General features: G+C 37.0%; 3 protein-coding genes across 5 annotated transcripts; 2 read left to right on the top strand and 1 right to left on the bottom strand.

Annotated features, from left to right (window-relative positions):
- Positions 1-682: 682 nt before the first annotated feature.
- Positions 683-20789, top strand: LOC124637587. Of its 2 annotated transcripts, none has more exons than XM_047174169.1 (5): positions 683-818; positions 2840-2953; positions 18478-18645; positions 20126-20284; positions 20534-20789. In XM_047174169.1, exons 2-4 carry the CDS (start codon positions 2870-2872, stop codon positions 20204-20206), a joined length of 333 nt encoding a protein of 110 aa, XP_047030125.1. In that variant the 5' UTR covers positions 683-818; positions 2840-2869; the 3' UTR covers positions 20207-20284; positions 20534-20789. The 2 variants fall into 2 exon arrangements, with proteins under 2 accessions (XP_047030125.1, XP_047030124.1); XM_047174168.1 differs by having other exon boundaries at positions 20114-20284.
- LOC124637586 lies at positions 9292-12878 on the top strand. 2 transcript variants are annotated; one of them, XM_047174166.1, is made up of 2 exons: positions 9292-9718; positions 12084-12878. In XM_047174166.1, exons 1-2 carry the CDS (start codon positions 9541-9543, stop codon positions 12785-12787), a joined length of 882 nt encoding a protein of 293 aa, XP_047030122.1. In that variant the 5' UTR covers positions 9292-9540; the 3' UTR covers positions 12788-12878. The 2 variants fall into 2 exon arrangements, 1 of the variants encoding a protein (XP_047030122.1); XR_006985258.1 differs by lacking the exon at positions 9292-9718 and adding an exon at positions 10799-10932.
- Positions 9720-13421, bottom strand: LOC124637585 (protein ALP1-like). The gene is made up of 2 exons (XM_047174165.1): positions 12895-13421; positions 9720-11939 (listed from the first exon to the last, which is right to left on the bottom strand). Exons 1-2 carry the CDS (start codon positions 13200-13202, stop codon positions 11033-11035), a joined length of 1215 nt encoding a protein of 404 aa, XP_047030121.1. The 5' UTR covers positions 13203-13421; the 3' UTR covers positions 9720-11032.
- Positions 20790-27378: the final 6589 nt, after the last annotated feature.

Raw genomic sequence — 27378 nt, 5'->3', positions numbered from 1 at the left:
CATTGACAGGACACTCTTTGAAAACATAATAAATGGACTTCTAATGACCACATTTGTCATTTACATGTTTCATTTAAATGCCTGTTGTACAATACACACATGTCTCTGAAAAATTCGGAGAATTACTTGCATTTAATGATGAGTTAAAAGTGCAAATATACAATGGAGTCTCATTCAAAGCACGAAAACGTTACAATTAGCAACCTCTTAACCAATTATCTACGCTTATCAACCTGGTTACAAAATAAAAACTGTGCTATTGTTGTAATCACCATAAAACTTTCTAAAAGTTTATGCTCAGCATAGTACCTTCACAAGATTGTTACGGAACATGAAAATAAGGTACATAATGGCTCTAATTTTTTTTTCATCAATTGAAATTATTCATTTTATACGCTTGGTTAAAGTAAGTGAAATGTAAACCTATATGAAATATTACTACTTTTTAGTAAATTTTTTTTTAAACGAAACAAATTAGGTGATTTTTTTTTCATTATTACTTCATAGAGCAATTAAATAAATACTACCTATTCGTAACACGGATTTAGCTTAGTCTTGTAGTCTTTAATGAACAAGTATTTCTATGTGTGCGTAGAACATTTTTCAAAACAAACATTGTTGTGTAGGTGAACGCATTGGGCGGCCTTATAAAGCTTGGGCGGCGCTCTTATCGTCCTATATAATCACCGGAGCTTTCGCGCTCCGCTACTGCCTCCGGTGACTAACTGGACGGTTTCTTAAACATACAAATACTGAACAAGTGAAAATTGCAGTTTGTTTACCAAGTTCTAAAATACGCGCGCTTTTTTCAATATTTTGTGAGTATTTTTTTGTATCTCTAATTGTTATTATGTTTAATTGATTACGTTAAATAGTTCGGCGGTCAATTATTATATTGAATAGTTGTGTTATATAGTAGTAGTGACATTTCATAATATTTAATTAAAAAAAAATGATGTTTTGCACTACACATTTGCTTAAATTAAGTATAGTTTTTTCTATGCTTTTTCAAGCAGTCTTCATGTATTTTTGCCAGTTTCAGATGGAATATATTGTTTTTAGCGTCGATAAACCAATTCAATTTATTGAATTATTTATTACATAGGTTTTAAAAATTAATTTAAAAAAATATCGGACCCCCTGTGCAATTGATATAAGTACAATTTCATTTTGCACTGTCTAAAATCAGACGAAAACTATTATGCAGTAGGTATTTTCCATGATAATTCATAGTAAAATATAAATAGATCATGAGTAAACGTATTTCCTCATTAATAAGCAATGGATAAGGGATTTCCTGCATTTCTGTGAATGAAATATGTATATATAGTTCCAGCATCAGTTAAATAAGAGGACAGTCGAGATTCTATTTGCATCGTGAACTAATTACTTATTTGTTACGGCTGCATTAATAACGGTGTTGGTTTAAAATCGCAATTCTCTTATAATAAAACGAAGTTGTAAGTAGTAGTATTGTGATAAAAAATACGCATGTCATAATTTAGCTTTGACATAAAAAACCTATTAGATATTACTTGAGAAAAAATCCTTTAAGTGAAGGTATACTTAGGTACCTATACTAATTTCACTAAAGACCCTATTTTCATAAAGTTTAGGTAAAAGTTTATGAATATATAAACCCTAATTTAAAACGGTAAGGTATTACCTGTTATCCCGTATAGATATTGAGTCGTTAGAAAAGCTTGTCCTTTTGCTCCTAGTAAAGGACTATGGTGAAAAGACCAAATTTTTAAAAGGCATACAAGCATAAAAAAGCTTGGGTTACTTAGGCCCTAGGCAAATCAATCTTAATATTTATAAACATGAAACCTTTCATAATTTAATTCATACTTTATGCTAATATTTTAAATCCGTCCCCACTTCTTATAAATAAACACAAGGTTCTAATTTAACTACTAAATCCGCTATGACCTTATTATTTCGTGTTTTTAAAACGTATTAACCTAAAATTTCTTTTGTTACATCAAATAACTAATTTGATTTAACAAAATATTTTTATATATATATATTTGTCAATAAAATATGGCACTTTCTGTAAACCATATCCGTAGTTGTCAAAAAGAGATATAGCATTGTACGAACCGAATCGATTAATGCTCGTGTTCAAAAAGAAATATGTAACTTGTCATCCGCTCATCAAATGAGCTTAAACTTAAGACAATGAGGATCACAGCGCTTAAACGCTTCAGCAAATTGCTATATTGATACTTTTATTTTCATTGTAACAATTACTTTTGTATCAGAAACAACGAAATGTTGTCAGTTGTTAATGAAATTATTGATCATCGTTTGTAATTTTAGTTGGGTACATTTTTTTGTTAATTAATCTTTTAATTAGTGGAACATGTTATTCGTTAGTTTTAATTCTGTTTAAATTTAATTTACTAAGATCTAATATAAACCTTTAGGTACGCACTCATAATTGGGAAATGAGTGAGTAAATAGTTTTCTCTTTGTCTGTAGTTTGGGAAGACCAACAACAGTTATCGATATGCCTGCTTCGTGCTATCGCATAAATTGCCGGCCTACACATTCTTAAAACTTTGCAAAGGTCTGTCTCCCGATGCAAACTTCTCTGCTTTTGAGGCATTTGGTCAAACACTCATCAATGCTAACTTTAGAATGTCTAAATATTTATAGAGCGTGTGCTTTTGTAGACGTACATAACATTATGTATGTTAGAGCAGGGCTTAATAAATAAACATAGTCCTATTAGTCCTAACGTAAGTTTAGTGAGTGATAGGTGGCTCTGCCCACCACGAGGAATGGTATGTGCCCAATAGTGGGTGATTAAAAGTCAGGTTCATATCATCATCAGGTTTGTGCCCTGTGTGATGATCATCCAGCGATGATGTGCAATCCCGTGGCGCTGTTGTTGTTACTGGCCCTCACCGGCGCGCTCGCAGCTCCGGCCATGTACGACGATTATACGGTAAGTTTATAGTGGCAACATTAAAATGATGGGACATTAATTTTAATATTGTGGTGATACTGAGAAGACAGTAACAATGATCACCTGTCCAGTATTTCCTCAACTGCATCGGATGCAGATTGCAGCTGTTAGTCTAACGTTCATCAATCGAAACAACATTTTAAAATATTGGGTTTCGTCGTGATAACATGTGCAGATTGTTTGAGATTTCAGGGGGGAACCGCGTAGCTAATATCTAGGCAGATAAACAAGTAATGAAGCCATATGTAGGCTACGTAATCACGTATAGCTTCTATCTTTATATTTTAAAAACCAATCCAAATCTTTTCAAACATTCATTTTATGCAGACGTTAGTCTGATCAAGTATCTTGACAGTACAAGCCTTTCCTAACTTTCAGGAAAATTGTTTACTCCTGGCGGACAATACCCCTAGAAAGCCTTAAAAATGCAAATAGGTACTCATAAGTTTATTCAATATGTTGACCTTTACAATTTAAACAACACACAAACATGGCTTAGTTATCGAAATCTCTTGGCTCTGCAATTAATAATGTTGTTTTATAGCCCGGTCAAAATAGACATAAAAGTAGTGGTCAAATAACATAAATTCCCACAGAGCTGATTTTTGATGGAGAGCTAGATTTGATCATTATAAATAAAATACTAAAAGTCCCCATCGATCCCATGTGTGCGTCAAAAGTTATTCGAGGCCAAATGTCAAAATTTTAGGTTTTTTGTTTTTTTTTCGAAAACGGTAAGTTTTATCAAAAAAAGACATCAGACCAAAGTTGTAGATCTTTAAATTTGCTACAAAAATGGCATTAACAATTCTCTCCTAAATCTTACCATTCCTGAGATATCGCGATTCAAAGAGTCACACTACACATGATATGCATATATAAGCCACGTATATACGACGGCTGCCTTTAAGTTGTGTAGTTTGAAATAAGTATAGACAATCTAATAGGTTAATATCATTTATTGTTTTTCAAAGAATTCTCCGCGATATTTAATGCCCTTTGCATGCATTAAACCCAGTTCTTGAAATATTTATTCCATTCTGAAGTGGGGGTAGTCAAATTGGCCGATTTGTATGAGTCAACAGCTTTTTCAGGTGTGCTGAAACGTTTACCACGAGACTTTACTTAATTTTGGGGAATGTAAAACAATCGTTATGCCCACGGATCCATGTCACGGTATGTTACATGTTGGTCTGCGACAATTAACTGCCGCATAGCCTCCATATTATCTTGGGTCATATCGGGTTTTGAATTACCTTCACGTGGTTTGTCGCTAAGGCTAGATTGCCCACTTTTAAATCCTAAATATCAGCGTACTGCAGTCCTAAGGCATGGTTCTGCATCACTAAACACAGAACAAAAATTTTTAAACCGCTGAATTCGCGACAATCCGCTTTTAAAGTTGTAGAAAATTATCGCACGCTAATTTTCCTTCGACATTTCCATTTTTATCCAGAAGACTGGGGTTGAAAATTGATACATAATATCTGGACCCTATTAAAACTTTACTCCCACCTGCTCCAGAAAAACTCCTGACATAATTTTTTGCAATTGCAAAAATGATTATAGTATCAAATCATCCTCCGAGCCCTTTTCCCAACTATGTTGGGGTCGGCTTCCAGTTTAACCGGATGTAGCTAAGTACCAGTCCTTTACAAGGAGCGACTGCCCTATCTGACCCCCTTAACCCAGTTACCCGGGCAACCCAATACCCCTTGGTTAGACTGGTGTCAGACTTACTGGCTTCTGACTACCCATAACGACTGCCAAGGATGTTCAATGACAGCCTACCTACAGTTTAACGTGCCATCAGAAACACAGTCATTGGTGTCCAAGATATGCTTAGAAAGTACATACAAACTTAGAAAAGTTGCATTGGTACTTGTCTGACCTGGAATCGAACCCACTCATACTTGAGAGGTTGGTTCTTTACCCACTAGGCCACCACGAGTTTTTGTATGAATCTGATAAATCTATAACAATCACAATGATAGTTAACCCAATAGTTAATATCAATAATGACATCATATTAGAACTTGACGGCAATTATTCCCTTAAACTATCCTAAAATTGTCATGACAGTTAGTGGAGTAGGCCTACAGGGAAACCACGGTAAAAAAAACGCGCCGAGTACACTACCTCACAGGTGGCGTGGAAATGTGTGCATGTCCTGTATGGAATATACTTTGAAGCGCGATATCTCAGGAATGGTAAGATTTAGGAGAAAACTGTTAATGCCATTTTTGTAGAAAATTTAAAGATCTACAACTTTGGTCTGATGTCTTTTTTTGATAAAACTTACCGTTTTCGAAAAAAAAACAAAAAACCTAAAATTTTGACATTTGACCTCGAATAACTTTTGACGCACACATGGGATCGATGGGGACTTTTAGTATTTTATTTATAATGATCAAATCTAGTTCTCCACCAAAAATCAGCTCTGTGGGAATTTTTGTTATTTCAAATGTCTATTTTGACCGGGCTATTATTGGTACATTCAGAAATGTTGGCACGCTCCTAAGATTATGACACGACAATGTTAGGGTATAAAGTATTATATAAGAGGACCCTGAGACCCAGAGAATAATGTTATTTATATTATTTGACTTACCTGACAGCTGTGCTTTCTTTTCGAGAGTGCACACATCTTATTTGGTTCGAGATAATGTACAAGGCTTTAACTGAGTAGTACCTTTGAAGACGACTTTTCTACACTGACTCGACAACACAACAAATTAGTTTAAATCCTGTTCATAAAATCTTCATCAAAAAATAAATTAATTGACAGGACACACAAAATTAAATATTGTTGTTCATTGTTTTATAAAATCTTTCTTTTTTGCTGTGACGGTTTTTTTTCTTCTTTACTTTTTTAAAATACATAATTTCATAAATGCTATTTCATTATTTGTTTTATTTAAAAAAAGGTTAGCATAAAACAACATTTATTTTAAATCAGTCATGGCACATTTTCATAGAAAAAAACAAGTAACGCTATTAAATAAAAAAATATAAAATAAACTTTTTTTTCTTATATGGCATCCACTGCATTTTTTGAGCTTATGTGGCCAGTATTTTGTAAAAATAATTCAAGGTTTTATAATTGTCAAAATTGTCAAAATGACTGAACTGAAATTTTTTGTAATTTAATTTATTTAATTATATTTACATAATAAAGGGACTCATATTATTATAAATTTGTTAAATCGAAACGTGAAATAATAAAATAAATGATATTTGCCTTTGGATCATTGTTACCTGAGAAGATTTTATCAACATTGATGTGATCACCCTGGAGTACCAGAAAAACCAAGATGAGTGCAACGCTGGTCTAAGGTACAGTAATGTGGGTGGTAGCCTACAAGATTAGGACCGAAGATGTGGCCTAAGCCACCAAATACCTGCACTGTAGAGAGAAGAACGGATATATATGTCAACAAGAGCATCACGTTTCAGCCGACAGATAATCTTGAACTATTCCAATTGACTGTGTATGCGGCTACAGAGGAAAATGAATCCTATGCTGATGAAGCGTCAAAAGAAGAGATCGCCTAGCAGATGACATCCCACCAGGGCCCCTGTGGGCCTAATAAGAACATGAGGGAACTCATACTAGACCTCTCTGAGCTGGAGGTTGCAGTGAGGAGACTAGATCCGGATTTTAAAAGACTGGAGTGTGATATTTTTGTTAATGTTTGTTAATTTAATGTTTAATATTTTAATTTATGTATCCTAAAATACACCAATCCTTAGGTGGTAGGAGAGTGACCACCAACAATTGCATTCCCAAAGAGGGTTGACGTCAGGCAGGCGGCCGGTCGTAAAAACACAATGCCAAATCATATAGCAATATGTCGAATGTTGAAGAGATGAGCGATAGGGCTAGGGCGTACCCCTCAGGCGACGCGCAGGGGCAGCACCCGGCCCCTGTGGGAAGTGGACAAGGGTTTTTGCACCAACCTGGGCGGGTGCAATGTAAGAAGCGAGTCCGGGAAGTAAGATTGAGGTATGCAAGTTGGAATGTAGGAACGATGACTGGAAGAGCCAGAGAGTTAGCGGATGTATTAAAGAGAAGACGAATAAATGTGGCATGTTTGCAAGAGACTAAATGGAAGGGCACGAAAGCTAGAGAAATTGGGGAAGGATACAAGTTTTATTATTGTGGAAGTGATGGGAAAAGGAATGGGGTAGGCATTGTGTTAGATAAGAACTTGAAAGAAAGTGTGATAGATGTAAAGAGAGTAATGGTGCTCCCACATTGCCGTTATAAAATGTTTGTAAACATTTTATAACACCAAAACATTTACTAACAAATGTTAACAATTGTTGCACTTTGTTAGAAACTGTTACATGTTATAAGTGCTCCTACATTGATGGAAAATGTTTAAACATTTTATAACATCTAGTATTGGCTCGCAGTTTGGTTTCGCCTTCTGAGGGCTGAGGACGCCCTTATAAAATGTTTACAAACAAAAGATAACACATGTTTTATTTTGTTATAATTTGTTTTGTTATAAAATGTTTACTAACATAACTAAACATTTTTTAACATGAAAATTTATTTGTGATTAAATGTTTGCTAACAAATGTTTACTAACGTTATTAAACATTTTCTAACGGCAATGTGGGAGCACCATGAATGATAGAATAATAGTTGTTAAAATAATGTATGAAAGTTTGATAATAAATGTTATAAGTGTGTATGCTCCTCAAGTCGGTTGTGAGGACAGGGTGAAAGAACAATTTTGGACGGATTTTGATGCAGTAATGATGAATGTGCCGACGAATGAACAGGTATTTGTGGGAGGAGACTTTAATGGCCATGTTGGCAGAATGAGAGGGAATTATGAAAGAGTGCATGGAGGGTGGGGGTTCGGTTGCCAGAACGACGAGGGTGAAGCCCTGCTACAGGCTGCTACTGCGTTTGACCTAGCAGTGGTAAATACGTGGTTTCAAAAGAACATCGAACATCTGATCACTTATAAAAGCGGTCACCACGTGACACAAATAGATTACTTTTTGGTCAGACGCAGTAGTTTAAAGAACATCAAAGACTGCAAGGTGATACCAGGCGAAGCTGTGGTCTCGCAGCACCGACCCCTAATTATGGATGTGATTTTAACTTCCTGGCCAAAAGCCAAAGAGAGACGGCCCCCCAAAATCAAATGGCATCTGTTGGGGAAGGCTGAGTTGGCCCAGGAATTTAGAAAAGTAGTGGTTGATAAGATGATTGAAATGGGAGAAATGAATGAAAAGAATGTGAATGAATGCTGGAATGAAATGGCGACGTGTATAAGGAAAGCGGCAAGAAGCATTCTAGGAGAATCAAAAGGGAATGGTGTGATAGAGAAGGAAACTTGGTGGTGGGTGGAAGAAGTGCAGAGTGTATTAAAGGAAAAGAAGATGAAATTCAAAGAATGGCAGCGGACGGAAGACAATGATGATAGTGAAAAAGCACAAAAAAAGGCTGAATATGGTGATCTTCACACTGCCCCGCATCACGCTGCATCTTGCGTGTCGACGCACCTACGCGCGTTCCTGCGGGAGTGCAGATCTGCATCATCGTGCGGGTTTTTCACGCACTCACGCGCGTAGGTGCGTTTAGTAGATTCAAGCACGGCGGCTTCCATTTTCAAATATACACGTCACGCCCATTCAAAATCACGCGCGGCACTGCGGGATTCAGTGTGCCATACCTTGCGTTTCGCCCCGCACCTACGCGCGGGGGTGCGTGTTTCTCCGCATGTATGTGCGTGATCCGCATGAACGCGCGTGGATGCATTTTCAGTGTGTTGGACTATGCGTGTTTTCCATACAAACGGAGATATTTACAAGCAACGGAAAAAAACGCATCCACGCACTACGCTGCATCATGCGGGGCAGTGTGATAATCGCCTATGATGAATGTAAGAAGAAAGCAAAGAAGATTGTGGCTGTTTCAAGGGCAAAAGCGCACGAGAAGATGTATGACTCCCTAGATAGCCCAGCTGGTCAAAATGACTTTTACCGATTGGTTAAATCTAGGGAGAAAATGACAAGAGATGTATGCCAGATAAGGTGTGTAAAGAATGGAGACGGAACGGTCCTTTCGAATGATGTGGAGATTAAAGGTAGGTGGAAGGAATATTTTGAAAGACTGATGAATGAAGAAAATGAGTGGAGCGGTGTGCTCCATCATAAAGCGGTGAACGAGGGCCTTGTAAGAAATGTATGTGAGGATGAGGTCAGATTAGCAGTGAATGGAATGAAAAATGGAAAAGCGATAGGGCCAGATGGAATACCAGTGGAAGTGTGGAAATTATTAAGGCCCATAGCACACGGCGTTTTTTAAATGCGCTGATAACGCGCGTTTCAGGAACGCGCTTCTTCGGCGCTGTAAACGCTAATTGTTGCGTTTGCATTGATAATAGAAACGCGCGCATGAAGCGCGTATACGCGCATTTGAAGCGGTACAAACGCGCGTACAAAGGAGCGGAGTAGGGCAGAGGGGGTGGGGGTCCACCACTGCGCCCGCGCCTCAGTTGCAATAATGGTTTATTGTGTGCTGCGCGTGTATCTCGTTTAAAATGGAACCCTTCGACACCGACCGCTTTATAACAGAAATAAACAATCGTCCAGCTACATGGAATTCACTACTGCCCGAATATTCAAACAAAGTGTTAAAAAGAAATGCTTGGGATGAATTGTGCCAAATTTTTTATAACAATTTTAATGAAAAAACCAGTAAGGAAAAAAACCTGGCAGGTAAGATTTCTTATATTTATTTAAAAATAATTTATTATAGTTTATAGTGCGACGGTACATAGAACAGTAAAACAGTAGAACATGTAATTAGGTAGGTACCAGTGGCGTAGCCTCCATACAACACGATTCCCATCGGCTTCCCTTGGCAGATTCTAATAGGTATATGTATTTTTTTTATATTTACAACAATAGCTTCACTGAGCCCTAGTCTTACAAAAATCTATTCGACTAATCTACGTAATTATCGCAAACAATATAATTACATTACACCAGGGTGACCATTTGTGGCAGGTTCCTGCCATTTTGTACAGATTAATTAAGGACAAAAAAACCCTGGCAGTTGGCAGAATTTATTTAATTAATTTACTGAGAGTCTCAGTAAATTAATTATATAAATTATTAATCTATGCCAGGCTTTTTTTGTCCTTAATTAATCTGTCAAAATGGCAGGAACCTGCCACAAACGGTCACCTTGCATTACACGCTTTCACAAAATATTCTTCAATAAGCTGAATACAAAATACGCAATGTATTTGAATCGCGCAAACGCACACGTATATTATTTTACGCGTGCCGATTTTACTCGCTCATATTTATGGGAATTCAAATGTTTGAAATGTATGCGATTCACGCATACATACACATTACTACCACATGCAAACACTGTCGATAGTATGAGCCGGGTAAAGCCGATCTGTGATAGCTTACAATCTTTATTATAAGAATATTATTTCGTTTCATTTGTCCGTTGCAATATAATGTTGTAAGTTAAATTTGACCCACTTGTCGGTTTCCAATTAAGCTGAAATTTTGCATAAATGTGTAAATCGCATGACAGTGGAATATTATGATGATGTATGACGTAGAACTGATCTGATGATAGAGGTGGAAGGTGGCCATAGGAACTCAGTAATAAAGCGATGTACTTCCATCGAGTTTGGACTCGTTTCATTTGTCTTGATGAGTATTTTGTATTCAGACAGTTTCCAAGGTCTCATGATGGAGCTGGAGGGTGGCCATGGGATCTCTGTAATAAAGCAACGTAATTCCGTCGAGTTTGGGCTCGTTTCATTTGTCTTGATGAGTACTTTGTCTTCAGACAGTTTCCAGGGTCTGACGATGGAGCTGGAAGTCGGCTATAGGATCTTCGTAATAAAACAAAGTAATTCCATCAAGTTTGGGCTCGTTTGATTCGTCTTGATGAGAACTTTTATGTAAGTAATTTAATGACGTCTTGTTTATTGACGCGGTAAACTTTTTTTTTGTGCTGGCTTTACTTTTCTTTTTTTTCACCCTACGCTACTGGTAGGTACCCTAAATTTTAGAATCTTGCCATGGTACTGCACCTTCATCACTAATAAAATAATCAGCGTACATATTTCGTATCATAGTTCCGCTTAATTGTCCCTGTGACCGTCTTGCACCAATCGAAATCAAACTTGCATCTTCAGGAGGATCTTCTAAACCAACTATACTCAAAGAATTATGAAAATTATAACCGTCACGTTCACGTATGAAATTATGCAGTACACAACAGGCTTTCACAATAGCCACACTGAAGTCCACGCTAACGTTCAGTGGCCGATTAAAGATTTTAAATTTGTTGCTTAATATACCAAATGTACATTCAATGTATCGTCTGGCACGTGTCAAGCGGTAATTATATATTCTTTTCTCTCGTGGCAAGATTTTTCCAGCGTAAGGTCTCTGTAAATGTTGAGATAATGCAAAGCCTTCATCTCCAACAAACGTAAATGGTATTGGCACTCCATTATTAGATATTGGTCTCGCATTTGGTATATTATAATTTCCTTGCCTTATCTTTTTGGTCCATTCACTACATTCATTTATTGTTGAGTCTGCAGCCTTTCCATAGCATCCGACATCTATATCGATAAATCTGTAATTTGCGTCACATATTGCAAGCAATACGATGGAAAAATATTTTTTATAATTAAAATACTCTGATCCACTATGTTGAGGTTTTATAACTCTGATATGTTTCCCATCGATAGCCCCAAGTAGATTGGGAAAATTTGCGTATTTCATAAATCCTTCAGCAGTTTTTAGATGTGATTCCTCGGTTGGTTCTGGCATACAGATGTTTTTTAATTTATCCCATATTATTTTCACTGTTTCACGGACTATGATGCCTGCCGTCGTTTGTCCACACTTAAAGTCATAGTGAATATCTGAGAAATAGCAACCCGTAGCTAAATACCTGAAAAGAATAACATTTTTAAAGCTTCTCTTGTTATCGTAAATTTTACATATTTAATTAAAATTAACCTACAACTACTTATTTCAAATGAATTAAAATTAACCTAATAAATAACTAAACTATTTACATTATTATTGTTTTCAGTCATTGAACTTCAAAGAAAATGGAAGAGCATTAAGGACGCTTATAAAAGAGACAAGGCGAAGAACAATAACTGTTCCAGTGGATCTGGAGCTAAACCTAGAAGACCCTACATATATTCCAATTTGCTAACTTTTTTAGACCCGCTTTACGAAATAAGATCTCCAAGTCAAAATGATGATGCAGCACTGGGGAATAACCAAGACTGTGATTTTCAAAAACCACATTCACCAAAGAAGTCTAAAAAGACTCCAAAACATGAAGACCCACAAGACAAATTGTATGAAGCACTGACAGCAAATCTCAAACAGTCTAAGGAAGCGAATAATACAATTTTATCTGAAAATCCCGACATACTGTTCTTAATTTCGTTAGCTAAAGATTTTTCTGCTATCAAAGAGGAATTTAAGTTAGAGGCCAAAGCTGATATGATAAATTTAATTCGTAAATATAAAAATATGGGACACTCATCGAGAATATTGAATGAAAATAGATACCAAGGTGCATTTCAATATGAACATCAGTATGGATACCAGTCTGGATATCAGTCTGAATCTGGATATCAGTCTGAATTTCAACCACAATATCCAAGTAATCAATCAGCGCCAAGAAACGAATCTGTCAGTTCACTTCAAAATTTAGATAGCAATGAATCGGTTACAAATGACTCCGATATCATATCTGACATGTATGATGATATTGAATAAATCTTTTTCTCTTATTCATAATCTAAGTGCACTTATAACATTTTACGATTGATTTAAAAATGTAACAGAACAATAAATAAATAAATAAATACTAGTTGTTTTCTTACCTCAATGTGATGAGCAAACGTTCTTCTGCCGATATACATGATCTCATTGCTGTATTTTGACGAGTTAACTCAGGTTTTAGAATCAAAAGAAGTTCTTGGAATGACGAATATGACATTCGATAACAATTATAAAATTTCTTCCATCTTCTATGTATTACCAATTTTTTAAAAGTTGTATGATAATGACCACTCAATCTTTTTTCACTCGTAAATGGATCTATCCAATAAATTCGCTTTTTTTTACGTTTTTTACTTTTTAAAAGAAGTACTAAAGCCAAAGTAAGCAGTGTTGTCTCAACCGACGCCATTGTACAACTGAAGAAGAGGAGTCTCTGATCAAAACGCAAAAGGTACGAGCGACTACAGCGCGTCTTACCGCTGTACCTGCGCGTATACGCGCAGAAGAGGCAGGTTTTATAATCGCCCCGTGTGCTTAAGTTACAAGGTTGCGATCCAATCTCGTTTGAATCGTGTATACGCGCGTTCTCTGCGCGTCGTCAGCGCGTTTAAAAAACGCCGTGTGCTATGGGCCTAAAGATGGATGGATGGAAATGGCTGGCTTTATTCTTCAATAAGTTGTTGCAAGAGGAAACTATACCAGACGAGTGGTGCAATAGTTTCCTGGTGCCCATTTTTAAGAACAAGGGTGATGTGTTGAATTGCAACAACTATAGAGGAATAAAGCTAATGTCACATAGTATGAAAGTGTGGGAGAAAGTTATTGAAAGGAGGCTGAGAGAAGAGAGTGATATCGCACGAAATCAATTCGGTTTTATGCCTGGTCGGAGTACAACGGACGCTATATTCTGTATTCGCCAATTGTGCGAAAAGTACAGGGGTGCACACAAAAACTTGCATATGGTGTTCGTTGACCTCGAGAAGGCATATGACCGGGTGCCTCGTGAGGTTTTGTGGTGGGCCCTTGAGGAGAAAGGTATACCAGGGAAGTATGTGCAGTTGATCCGAGCGATGTACGGCAGATGCCGTACAGAAGTCCGGTCCGCAGCGGGCACTACCGCCAGCTTCAGTGTAGGTGTTGGCTTACATCAGGGGTCGGCCCTCAGCCCGTATCTCTTCCTGCTTGTAATGGACGCGCTTACGGCAGATATACGGGAGGAGGCACCCTGGTGTATGCTTTTCGCCGATGACATTGTTCTGGTGGGGGAGAGTGGGCCAGAGGTCCAGAGTAGATTGGAGGCATGGCGGCTGAGACTGGAGACAGTGGGTTTAAAGGTGAGCAGGAGTAAAACCGAATACCTTCATTGTGATTTTGGCGGTATTTCGGGACCCATGACCATAAGGTGATCTTCACACTGCCCCGCATCACGCTGCATCTTGCGTGTCGACGCACCTACGCGCGTTCCTGCGGGAGTGCAGATCTGCATCATCGTGCGGGTTTTTCACGCACTCACGCGCGTAGGTGCGTTTTGTAAATTCACGCACAGCGAGTTCCATTTTCAAATATACACGTCACGCCCATTCAAAATCACGCGCGGCATTGCGGGATTCAGTGTGCCATACCTTGCGTCTCGCCCCGCACCTACGCGCGGGGGTGCGTGTTTCTCCGCATGTATGTGCGTGATCCGCATGAACGCGCGTGGATGCATTTTCAGTGTGTTGGACTATGCGTGTTTTCCATACAAACGGAGATATTTCCATACAACGGAAAAAAACGCATCCACGCACTACGCTGCATCATGCGGGGCAGTGTGATAATCGCCTTAGGCGATTATCACACTGCCCCGCATACATGCGGAGAAACACGCACCCCCGCGCGTAGGTGCGGGGCGAGACGCAAGGTATGGCACACTGAATCCCGCAATGCCGCGCGTGATTTTGAATGGGCGTGACGTGTATATTTGAAAATGGAACTCGCTGTGCGTGAATTTACAAAACGCACCTACGCGCGTGAGTGCGTGAAAAACCCGCACGATGATGCAGATCTGCACTCCCGCAGGAACGCGCGTAGGTGCGTCGACACGCAAGATGCAGCGTGATGCGGGGCAGTGTGAAGATCACCTTACGCATCGGATCAATACTGGATGGATGAAGTGGCGACAGGTAACTATATAACTATTATAGCGCTATTTGTGACCCGCGGATGCCCCTCAAACTGAAGGGCAAAATTTACAAATCCGTCATTAGACCTGTCGTCCTTTATGGATCGGAGTGTTGGGCATTGAAAAAGAGGGACGAGAAGAGAGTGCATGTAATGGTGCTCCCACATTGCCGTTATAAAATGTTTGTAAACATTTTATAACACCAAAACATTTACTAACAAATGTTAACAATTGTTGCACTTTGTTAGAAACTGTTACATGTTATAAGTGCTCCTACATTGATGGAAAATGTTTAAACATTTTATAACATCTAGTATTGGCTCGCAGTTTGGTTTCGCCTTCTGAGGGCTGAGGACGCCCTTATAAAATGTTTACAAACAAAAGATAACACATGTTTTATTTTGTTATAATTTGTTTTGTTATAAAATGTTTACTAACATAACTAAACATTTTCTAACATGAAAATTTATTTGTGATTAAATGTTTGCTAACAAATGTTTACTAACGTTATTAAACATTTTCTAACGGCAATGTGGGAGCACCATAACAGAAATGAGAATGCTGAGATGGATGTGTGGTGTTACAAGAATGGATAAAGTGAGGAATGATTACATTAGGGTGCGTCCACATCTGGCGAATGCGCCGCGAATGCGCAGCACGCGAGCCGATCGCGAGCTGTCCGCGAGCTGCGCGCGTGCAGTCACTGCAATAGTTCGGTGCGCCTCTTTAGCGCAACTCACGCAAGGCTCGTATAGAGCGCGCGAGCGGCGCGCGATCTGCGCGCAATCAGTTCTCGCCCTTACAGTTCCGTATATTGGCTCAGTACTATCGAAGATGTCAGACGTCGCGCGCCGCCTGCGCGCCGCTCGCGTGCGGCGCTTAGGTCGCGCGCGAGCTGCGCGCGGGCGGCGCAGAAGCGGCGCACGAACAAAAATGCACGCGCGCAGCTCGCGGACAGCTCGCGATCGGCTCGCGTGCTGCGCATTCGCGGCGCATTCGCCAGATGTGGACGCACCCTTAGAGGAAGTCTGAAAGTAGCGCCAGTTACAGAAAAGATGAGAAGTAGAAGATTGTCGTGGTATGGACATGTAATGAGGAGGGATGATACGCATGCAACAAAGTGTGTGCTAAGTATGAATGTAGATGGATGGAGAGGAAGAGGAAGACCTAAGAAAAGATGGATGGATTGCCTGAAAGATGATATGAATAGGAAGGGAGTGAGTGTCAGTATGACGAGTGACAGGGGAAAATGGAAGAAAATGACATATTGCGCCGACCCCAAGTAATATTTGGGAACAGGGCAGGAGAAAGAAGAAGAATTCAAGGTTTTATAAGAAATAAAAAAACAACTAAAATGTCCATTGTCCTTGAACATATTTATAAGACATAATTTTCACATTTTTAATGGTTGCCATAGTTAATAATTTAATTAATTAATACCTACTTTAATATGTATATGATGATATTTTTTAAACGATTTGTTTTGTTTCTTATGAGCCGAAAGAATAAATTGTTTGTGCATATTTATTTTTAAGTTTTTACTTTTACTTTATATTTACATGTATGTTTTATAATTGTAAGTATTATATTTTATTTTGTGATTAGTTACCTACTCTTATACTCATTATAATGTTTCTTTATTTCGATGATCAACCGAAACTTTGAATAAAGAAATAAATATGCACAAATAAGTATACTTTCCTTTTTGTATAGTTCCTGAAGAAAATTACAGTCAAAAATTAAATTATAAATTTAAAAAAACCCCCGACCCAAAAAAAGTACGCAAAAATTATGACAAAAGGTTAAACACGCCAAACCCTATAAAAAGCAAAAAATAACTTTGAACACTACGTAAACTAAATTTTGTCGTGTCGGGGGACCGCTCTAATTCATTACTTTAGATACGTGTTTTTTTTAAACGAATGTTGTAATTAGGTAGGTATCATTTGATTTATGTATTTATGAAGGTAAAAAGCGGTCCCCCGACACGTCAAAATTTAGTTTAAACGAATGTTGTAATTAGGTAGGTATCATTTGATTTATGTATTTATGAAGGTAAAAAGCGGTCCCCCGACACGTCAAAATTTAGTTTACGTAGTGTTAAAAGTTATTTTTTGCTTTTTATAGGGTTTGGCGTGTTTAACCTTTTGTCATAATTATTGCGTACTTTTTTTGGGTCGGGGGTTTTTTTAAATTTATAATTTTATTTTATTTCATGCTTTTTAAAGGAGCTCCTTAATTTTTCCTTCTTTCATTTAATTTATTTTATCTTAAGATGGGTCGCTATATGCGATCTCGGCCAAAGGAACCTGCTTAACAATCCTCATGACAAATTGGCTCTGGGAGAATTGCACAGATTGAGAAACAATAAAGATTAACCTTTGAACATTCTAGATTTTCAGCAAAAATATAAATCGGTTTATCCGTTTCATTCCGGCATTTCAGGGTTTCATCCGCCACATCCCATTTCCAGCATCAGGTTCTCGTCAATCAGAAACATGAAGAGAACTCGTCAAGACAAATTCAACGAGCCCAAACTCGATGGGTTTACTAAAAGGCAGTTCAGGGTTACGTCTCCTACATTCGTGCCCTAACAGCAGACTAGCTCAGTGGTTCCAAAAGACATTAGTGTTTCAAATTTCAGATCCCACATATACTTGCAAGTAAACTGAGCGTGTAACATTCCTATCACATCTAGCAAACGAGCTGATGACCTTGAAGACCTGAACCGATTTCCACCAAACATAGCTAAGAACACTCCCGACTGATACACCTTTTAAACAAAAAAAACCGCATTACAATCGAATCATCCGTTTGGGAGCTACGATGCCACATACACACACACACACACACACACAGACACGTCAAACTTATAACACCCCGTCGTTTTTGAGTCGGGGGTTAAAAAGAGACCGAATCAAATATGGCTTAATTATTCAGTGCTTTTTTAACACGTTACTAGTAGGTCGATCTAAGATAACTAATCTTTTAAGCATCGCAGCGTCATGAAAATTGTCTAGCTGTATATAGTTTTGACAATATACAGTCACTGCCTCGTTAGTCTAGTGGTCGCAAGCGCGGCTGCTGTGCTCGAGGTCTCGGGTTCGATTCCCGGGTCGGGCTGAAATCGCTTTGTGGGTTTTCTTAAGCTTTCACAAAACGGCCCGTAGTTTGGAAGTTGGTGATTGATTCACCCGTGCATCGGAGAGCACGTAAATGTCGGTCCTGCGTATGATCTCTTTCGGGTCGTGTCGGATATAAAGGAATAGGGAGTGCACTTGTGTCTGCGCAAATGCTTGTGCACTATAATATTTCCTGCGCAGCTGGATGATCTCCTTGTATGAGAACAGCCGCCGTGGCCGAAATCGGCCGTGGACGCCATTAATTACAGTCACTGTATACTACAGTGTATAGTACTGTCAAACTGTCTGATGATGGAACCGGAATATATGAACTTGAACCTCATGATCAAGAATAGTGTATCAAGAAGTGGCCAGTATTACATTCAATATGCTTGTCCTAGGAGGAGGTTCCACAGAAGCGAGCAGCCCTAGTGTTGGACCGACTCCTGGTGGCGCTTCAGAAGGCGCTCCATGAAGACAATGGGCCGCCTCGCGGGTACGACCGCATCGACCCGAATGGGCCCCGCACCGCCCCACTGCGGCTGGCCGACGATGAGATCAATGACTTGGTAAGACAATCATCAGTTCATTATTTAAATCTATTGATTCTTCATACATGCTAATGAAAAGGGAGAAATTGGGGAGCTGTTTCCTAAAAACACAAAAGAGTAGTAAAGAGTACAGTTTATTTATTTTTCGACCTAATTTTAACTAAAACAAGCTACACACTCAATATTGGGTTTCATTTTTTGTACGTTAGTATTTATTACATATGAACTTAGAGCTGTTACCGGGCCGTAACAGAAACCTTCTTTCTGACCATGAACTAAAGGTCGTGGAGAGCGCGAAAATATTTTGCAATTCAAAGGTGCTCTTAAAAGATCGTAAACGAGAGTTTATCGCTTTTATTGGAAATAACGACTTCAATAAATATTTCAACCTTGGGTAGCTTATGATCATAAATAACTTGCCATGTAACTTAATCAAGAACATTTCGACGCAAATATTATCATGCGTACAATTTTGCTAATGGGTTACGCGACGTAGCCATGCGTAGCAGTTATCGTAGCATACGCGTAGCCGCGTAGGCATGCTTTGGGCTCCAACAATACTCTCGGTTCTATTTAGTACGTAAATATAAATAGAAATATTGTTGACAACTACAAAACGGAGGTTTTGTGATCATAATATTGTCAACAATTTCTCTGAAAACGCGTAGCATATGACTATGTTTGTCACAAGATAGTGCGTACTAACATGTTCATATTCACACAATTAACCAACAGCTAGCTGAACTAGCAAATGTAAGCGACGGTGAATTGGGATTGTGCCTGAAGCGTGTTTTTGTTTATTATAACAACAAGAACATACTAGTTACTACATCACAGCGGATCGTGGGAGGCACACTTTAAAGCGTAGGCAGTAGTGCTATCATTTTGGGACAATAATTGCTCCCTTAATTACTATAAATCTGTTTTATAGAAATATAGTCTTGTTAACTGGAGTCTTGGAACTAGGAGTGAAGGCTTATGGTTAATGAGCCCATTGACTGAGTCTAAGTGATACAGCAAAATTATTGTGAATGAGTTCAATTCAAAAGTAATGATCCGTTCTAGAACGATGAGCTGTTCTTGGAAATTATATTTGTTGAAATGATCTGTGTATTGTACATATAATGTCCTTATGATATTATGATAGAGAGACATTGTAAGAACTACAATTGCCGTTAAAATAAAACTTCTGACGTCGGAACGTCAAGAACATAATTTTAATCTTGAGTAAGAAGATTTTTCTAATTAATTTCAAATCTTGTCCCATCACGGCTACATGAAGATTTAAAAACTATGTATTTTAACGTATATGTAGTTCTGATAAAGGATTTTCTATCCACACCCTCTGTCGAGTGTGGCCGAGGACAGATACGCGACGACAATGCTTCAATAGAGCTAGAATGAAAATCCACCAACGATTTTCCACTTTCAGTATTATAAATGAAAGTTATGAATATACGACCTAAGAAGCATTTGTAATATTTAGTTTTCTTCACAGAGCGCGCTGCAGCGACGCGGCAGCGGCAACGGCCGGGGCAGAGTCCTGCGATGTTACTTCAACGCTGTTACCTGCTTCTAAGTTCCTATTTACTGTTGTGTATCAATAAACTAATCACATAGTGTATCATAACGAATATTCTGTAAGTACCTACATATAACTCTTACAGTTACAGTTACAGTTACAGCCTTTTTTTTTATCGTCCCACTGCTGGGCACAGGCCTCCTCTCTCACGGAGAAGGATTGAGCATTAATCACCACGCTTGCTCAATGCGGGTTGGTGATTTCAGACTATATAGTCCAGGTTTCCTCAAGATGTTTTCCTTCACCTTTTTATCAGCCATTGGTGTCTAAGATATACTTAGAAAGTACATACAAACTTAGAAAAGTTGCATTGGTACTTGCCTGACTCTTAATGTAATGTAATATAGGAATTTATTTGGGTATTTTAAAAGCTTATGTAAAACTGACTCGATGTCTCCAAGTGATTCTTTTGTGCCAAATTACTACGCGTTATATCACAACCCTTCGTAAAATGTACTTTACTATGTACAAGGGTAATATGTAATGTATAAAAACTATTGTAATATTATATCACGTATTGTTCTTGCCGTTCGAATTTATTCCCTGTAAATATCCAATAATAAAATTTTTGTTGCAATAACTTGTTGCTTCATTTTTGTCACAACGCTACTCATTTAGCAAAAACAAAAATATTATAACTTTCTTTGATATCGAATCAGAAAAGGTTAAATAAGAAGGTGACTTTCTCAATAAGAAATACTATTTGGTACAAGTATTATATACTAACCTATAAACAAATTAGCTTTCGTCTATACTAGCCCTAAAACCACACCCCACGTGTTCTACACAACACGTGAATTTCAGATACTCTATAGTCTCTTGAACAAACACATTCAAACCGCAACAGCTTTAACATGTTACAATAAATTACTTAGACCTACTACGAAAATTAATTGTTTTCTTTATTTTATTTTTGACGATACTTTTATTGATATTTTGAATTAGTTCAGTATTCTTTTTTTTCTTTTCATAGCACGAAATAAGACGATTGAGTTACATTTCGTGTGAAATAGTCACGTGATGAGGAAAATGTAGGAAACGATTTTTCTTGCTATCATGTGCGAATAGAATGACGAGCGAAAGCTTGTACAGATAATATTCTTTTACGTTTTTGTAATACAAAGTAGGTAACTAGCATAAAAACTCTAAGAAGTAGGCATCCGATAGTGTATGGAATACACAATACTAGTAGAATTATTTGATCTTCACTCCTGGTTAGATCATGTATGAAACATATTGTTACACATAAACTACTGCGGACTACAAAGAAATTATGACTAGCCCACGCGTTATCTTATTAAAAACATAAATGTCAGCAATAATTTACTACAGCTGACGTAATAAGAGCTTTGAATTATTTTAGATATTACCGGAGAATACACGGGTTTACCATATGTACCTACATACTAATTCCCAATTATCTATCTGACTGTTGTATGGTTACTAGAGATAGCAAATTTGACATTACTTGTACGGGACTAATGTCAAAATGATATCTCTAGTTGCTTAATCAACAGATGGATAGAAATTTGGAAGCGACCGTTAGAGACCAGGCATAAGCACCCACGGTTTAAGCATCCTTATCTGGAAATCTGAGTGCGGACTTTAGGCAAAGCGCTCAAGTGCTGAAAATGAGTAAATGAGTTTAAAAGTGTGCCCTAAAGTGGGTCATACTGAAATTAAGTATTCGAGAACATTCTACATGTGACACAGGTATTTTTAAAAAGTTTAATCTTGTGTTGGTTTTATTATTATGTAAATAAAATAAAAATACATACATGAAAACGCTTTATTAGCTTTCTCTATTTTAGTAGATACCTTTGTGTGGGTTTCACACAAAAGCAAAGGTGAAAAAAGTGAAAAAATAAAATCAATAATTGTATTATTTGAAACATTTCCAGAATATTTTTATTTAAATAAGTAAGTATAGGCATACATATTTTTGTCATATAATTTACGCACTTAGGTAAGTCGTAAACTAAGCAGTTAATAACTTCAATCATAAAATAGAGTCGAATCTAAAGTGCATTTAATGTAGTAAAGTCATATTATTGTTATGGCTATAGGTACTTATTGTTGTGTTTTTATGCATTTTGTATACGTTCACCAAGTTCAATGACACCACAAAAAAACAGTTTTCTCACACTTGTTTACTTTTTAAATTGAATGTAGACGTATTTTAATTTTAGATTTATTAAATTTATAGACTTTGTAAAAGCTTGGCCTGGCAGGAACGGTAATTCAGTAAAAAAGGCTCAATTCTAAAAAAAAAAAACTGAAAGTGTTGTCTGGAAGATTTTTTAACCAAATAGTTTTGCTCTTAAATAAGCCAAGTATAATCACATTTTTCATATCTGTTATCTACAATTCGTACATACATTGAATCTGACGACAGTAGCGTCACCGATTGGTAACTTTATAGTAACAAACAGACATCTATCGTAGAACATCAACACTAGAGAGAGATGAAAGTGAGGGCAATTATTGCAAGAGTACCGCACCCTTGTTCAGACCTCTCTCTCTTGAAATAGGGAGCTAAAGATAGATGGTGCCACTTGTATCTGAAGTACGTACACAAGTTAATCAGTCAAAAGAATCAGGTATATGATCAACTACTTAACGTCTTCGGATCAAATATAGCTCATATCATCCAGCGATATTATAGCCTCCCAGCAGTGAAATAATTTTTCAAATCTGTTCATGAACCTTTTGGGCCACAAATAAAAAAAAAACATTCCTCTTTATTGTAATTTGTAGAGACTTGTCATATACCTGATTATTCTGTTTAAGTAATAAACAATTGATGAAACATAGTAAACAATCATCTTAAAAGGTATATAAAAGTCAATTTGAAGTAAAAGTAATTTTGAAGAGTGTCATTGGTATATTGCTTGCATCACGTGCTTACTGATTTTGAGTTTTAAAAGAAAATTTTACACCATAAAGTTATTATTACTTCCCATTACTTTTTCGGTATGATCTATGGCTAGCCATAGACATACCATTTCTTTGTAAGTATGCGGAATAATCACTTTCTATTTAATTTCATAAATTATAAATAAATTGTTGAAATACCAAGTTTTACCTACCCCTTTTTCCGCAACTAGAACATCTTTAAAATACCAATTTCTGTTAAAGCTAACTTTAAGCATATAATTGGCAATGCAGAACTATCTATATGTCTTGCATGCGAGTGGAGTTCTAAAGAAACGACATGCAATGTTATCTCGGAATAGATTTTTTATCGCGTGGGTGTCTATCGCGAAGGTATAAAGGCATCCCTGAAGAGAGCATGTCTATTGACTCACTCCCTGCACGTTTCCATGCCTTGACAGCAAAGCTTTTCTTTGCTTCTCGAACAAAAGTCCTACAGTGAAAACGCTTCGTATATCGGAATGAGATAGCTGCTCATTTCAATAGTTGCTAAACTTAGGTTCATTAGGATAAATAAGTTTATTATTATCAGAATTCTGCTCTCTGTTGTCTTAACCCTCGATATGCTTACACTTGATCTTAGAATCCTGTGTTACGCTTGATTTATTCGGGATCCAATTAGTGCCTAGGGCCATACTGGTATACACCACACATAAAGATCTACTATTAAATTAAATTAATGATTAATTAATTACTTTGTGTGCATGCCTGATAGAAACTTATGGGTGAATGAAAATTGAAATGGTAAACATCAGAATCGGAACGAAATATACACATAAAACAAACAATTGAATCAAATGAACTTTTGCAAAATTATTACAGTTCTAATTACAGAATGCAGTGCACAGGGTTACAATTTATAGGGGTCGCTACGTTTTATATAAAGTTAACGTTTTGCAGCTGTTAATTAACATTTGAATGAAAATATAGCGCAAGCCGTGACATGATGTAGTTAGAGAACAATTAATTATAGACCGCTTTCAATTTTGGCACGTCGTTGCTTTGGTGCGAAAACTGAAGACTATCAGATTACTTTTTGAACGTACTTAATAGTAACACGGTTGCCTGTCTCTTAAATAAAACTACGGAGGATTTTCAACTAAGAGAAAGGCGCGCGGCGCGCGAAATAGTTAAGTACTAAAAACTTTTCTTTCTAGTTTGCTAAAACTGACATGTAACATCATAACCACATTAAGCTTTTCAAATGTATAAAATATGGCTTTCATAAATCATTTATTACATAACATTTCTACATTGGCAAGTTGAAAGCGGAAACTAGAAGCCATTAGAAACATGTAAGTGAGAATCAATCAGTACGGGCAAAATCGCGAACGCATAATGTTATTAAAACGTAATTTATGACCACAAGTATTGTTAACTGTATTTAGTTGTTTCGCCTGTCAAGCTTTATAATATTTCCTCGTAACAATTATGAATGTTACGTGTTTTTCTTGTTGGGTAATAAATGAGCAGAGATTCAATCAAACACTTTGCAAAAGGGCAGCTGCAAAAGGTTAACAACTGTATTAATTAATACAGTCAGTATTAACTTGATACTTGTTGGAAATTTGTGCATAAGTATCGCCTCATCAGTTTTCTAGCTTTATAATGAAGTGGAGTTTACCTTTACAGTAAACTATCATTGATAACAAAATAGAAAAATATAAAAAAAACCTACTAGACTAAAATTAATTCCGCTGTAACCACAAATCCTTTCCTTATGCATAGTGGGTATTTGCGGTTTATTTTACGAGGGTCATATTTGTGCTTGTGTGGTTTTGACCTTAATTCTAACCTTGAACGGTCCCAATAACCTTGCATTTATTAATTTTCAGGGTTATTACCATCCTTTTCACTGTAAAACATACAGGATTACCAGTTACGTAACGTGTTTGCAATTCTGCGAACAAAAGTTTTGGTCCGATATTCTTGTCAAACCTTAAAGTACCCCTGCACTGCAGACAGACTGAACAGTAGGCCGACAGATGACCCTAACGTCGTATTATTTTTTTAAATCTTGATCCCAATTAAAGTTTTCGTTAAGTATGATATTCTGTGTCTTCAAAACAACAAATAAGGTAACTAGGCTGATTACAAAATGAGTTTACCTACATTTTGCTGTCAGCACATTTCAAGTAATTGGATGTCGATATGATCGGATGATGATGATGGATGTCTAGTGACCATCTTAGATAAGTTACATTGTTACGTGTTTACGTACTTAAATACGAATTTGCAATTTTGATTGTTTGAAAATTTGATTATTTGCAAAATGAGATTTGAAAACTTAAATTGGTGTTACCTATGTGTATATGGATTAGTTTATGTTTTACTCTGAGATCGCGAATTAAGTTGGCGGGAAAAGCTATAACGTATTAAATATCAAAATTAAATCGAGCTCTAAAGATAAATAAAAAAATGTGCGGTTGACTCAAATATAGACATTCAACAAGTCACCTCGACAAGACATTGAAGTGCAGATATTTTCAGCCACGAAGCCTTGATTCCTCTGACACCATTCTAACTCTTTCGCAATGTATACCATATGAGAAATTAATGATTCAGTGTCGCAGCAATAAATTGCAAGCAAGGGTTGAGGGGTGAGGGGGTGTATTCTGTTATACGGAATATCGCGACGCACCTGAAAGGTTATCACTTGGAAAAGATATATGAAAATGTCATATTTTACACATAGTAATAACTGTACATAAGCTTACGTTTTCGCCTTGACGCCTTCTTATCTTGTATTGGTTTATTCGATTGAGTAGATAAGAGATTTTGCTTTACTATTAAAACTCATTAGAAATTGCTATTCCTTCATTTACAATATTTTTTTTAACGAATGGCGACTTTTTTCATAAATATTATTCTATGTTTAACTGTTATATATGTGTTAATTTTTATAAAAGTGCATGAAATTCTTCAATACTTTAATGAAAACTTAAAAAAATATTTTCTTGTAGCAGAAACATGTAAATGAGTAAGAACTAAGGAGATGCATGCGATATACCTCTAATTTTGTGTCTCGTCTACCAATCCATAAAAGTTATGACATGATTTCCCCACACCATTCATATGATAACAAGTAGGTACACACATATTAACGCTTACGTTTTCGGTATTTCCCATAATCAATCACTCTGATTGCCAGAAAAAGGTAATAATGATCGCAGTACGACGTGATTGCTACCTAACATTGCTTTCGGTGACCAATCAAATGATAATGTGCTATTAAGAGCCGACTAGTTACTAGGGTGATACCATTTGTCAGTAAAATTTTTAGAAAAACCAGACTAATCGCTGCAGATACAAATAGTACGTCTCCAAAACGTTGTACCTAGAAACTTTGATAATTGTAAGAAATAGTGTTTGACGATTCCATCCTTTTTCCCAAGGGGTCGGCTTCCAGTCTAATTAAAAATTAATATAAAAAAATATATAAGAATTCAATTAATGCATTTCTGTTCACTAAACAAAACACGCTTTAAAATTCAAAGAATACCTGAAAGTTGTATGAAGAGGGAAATTTCAGGAATTAATAATTATCTACAAGAAACAAATATCCTATAGGTCTAGTAGGAGTATAGGTACGTGCCATTCGCCTGGTATCAATTATCCCGTGTTATAAAGGAGCGTCATACGATCCTATCGCGCGGCTGATTGAGCGAGCGATACTTCGGTGCAGCCAGGCAACGTGAGCCTTGGAGCAGTACGCACATTGTATACGGCATAAGGATATCTTTATTGACATGTATATTTTTTCTTTATGAAGACAGATATAGATCATCAAAAGGGAACAGGTTACTTGAAATGTGAGGTTTAAGGAAAAATAATATATCAAGCGTCAGTCAAGATGACCCATGGAATTTCGTAGCCTTTGGTCTCACATTTCGCGAAAATCCTTCACATTACTTAAATATTAGGAAAAATTTTTTGCTTTGCTTATAGTTACGCATCACATTTTTGAAGCGAGCTCAGGAATACTCTCCCACTCCTTTCATTATGATTATAAGAACGGGTGCAGGCAGTTTTAAATAGTGAGTGAGTCTAAAGAGTGCTTCAGCGATTTGGAGAGACAGATTCAATACTCGCAACGGAATAGACAGACCAAACTGCACGACAGAAATATGGTGTCAACAATGCTAACACCACCTATCTACATTACTCAACTGCTCGAATCTATGTACCTACATTCTATATCTATGCTCAAAATACTTCCATACATAATTGTATTT

Source organism: Helicoverpa zea, chromosome 16, assembly GCF_022581195.2.
Source record: "Helicoverpa zea isolate HzStark_Cry1AcR chromosome 16, ilHelZeax1.1, whole genome shotgun sequence".
NCBI lineage: Eukaryota > Metazoa > Arthropoda > Insecta > Lepidoptera > Noctuidae > Helicoverpa > Helicoverpa zea.
The sequence above is the reverse complement of the archived record's forward strand: the minus strand, read 5'-3'. Positions and strand labels throughout refer to the sequence as shown.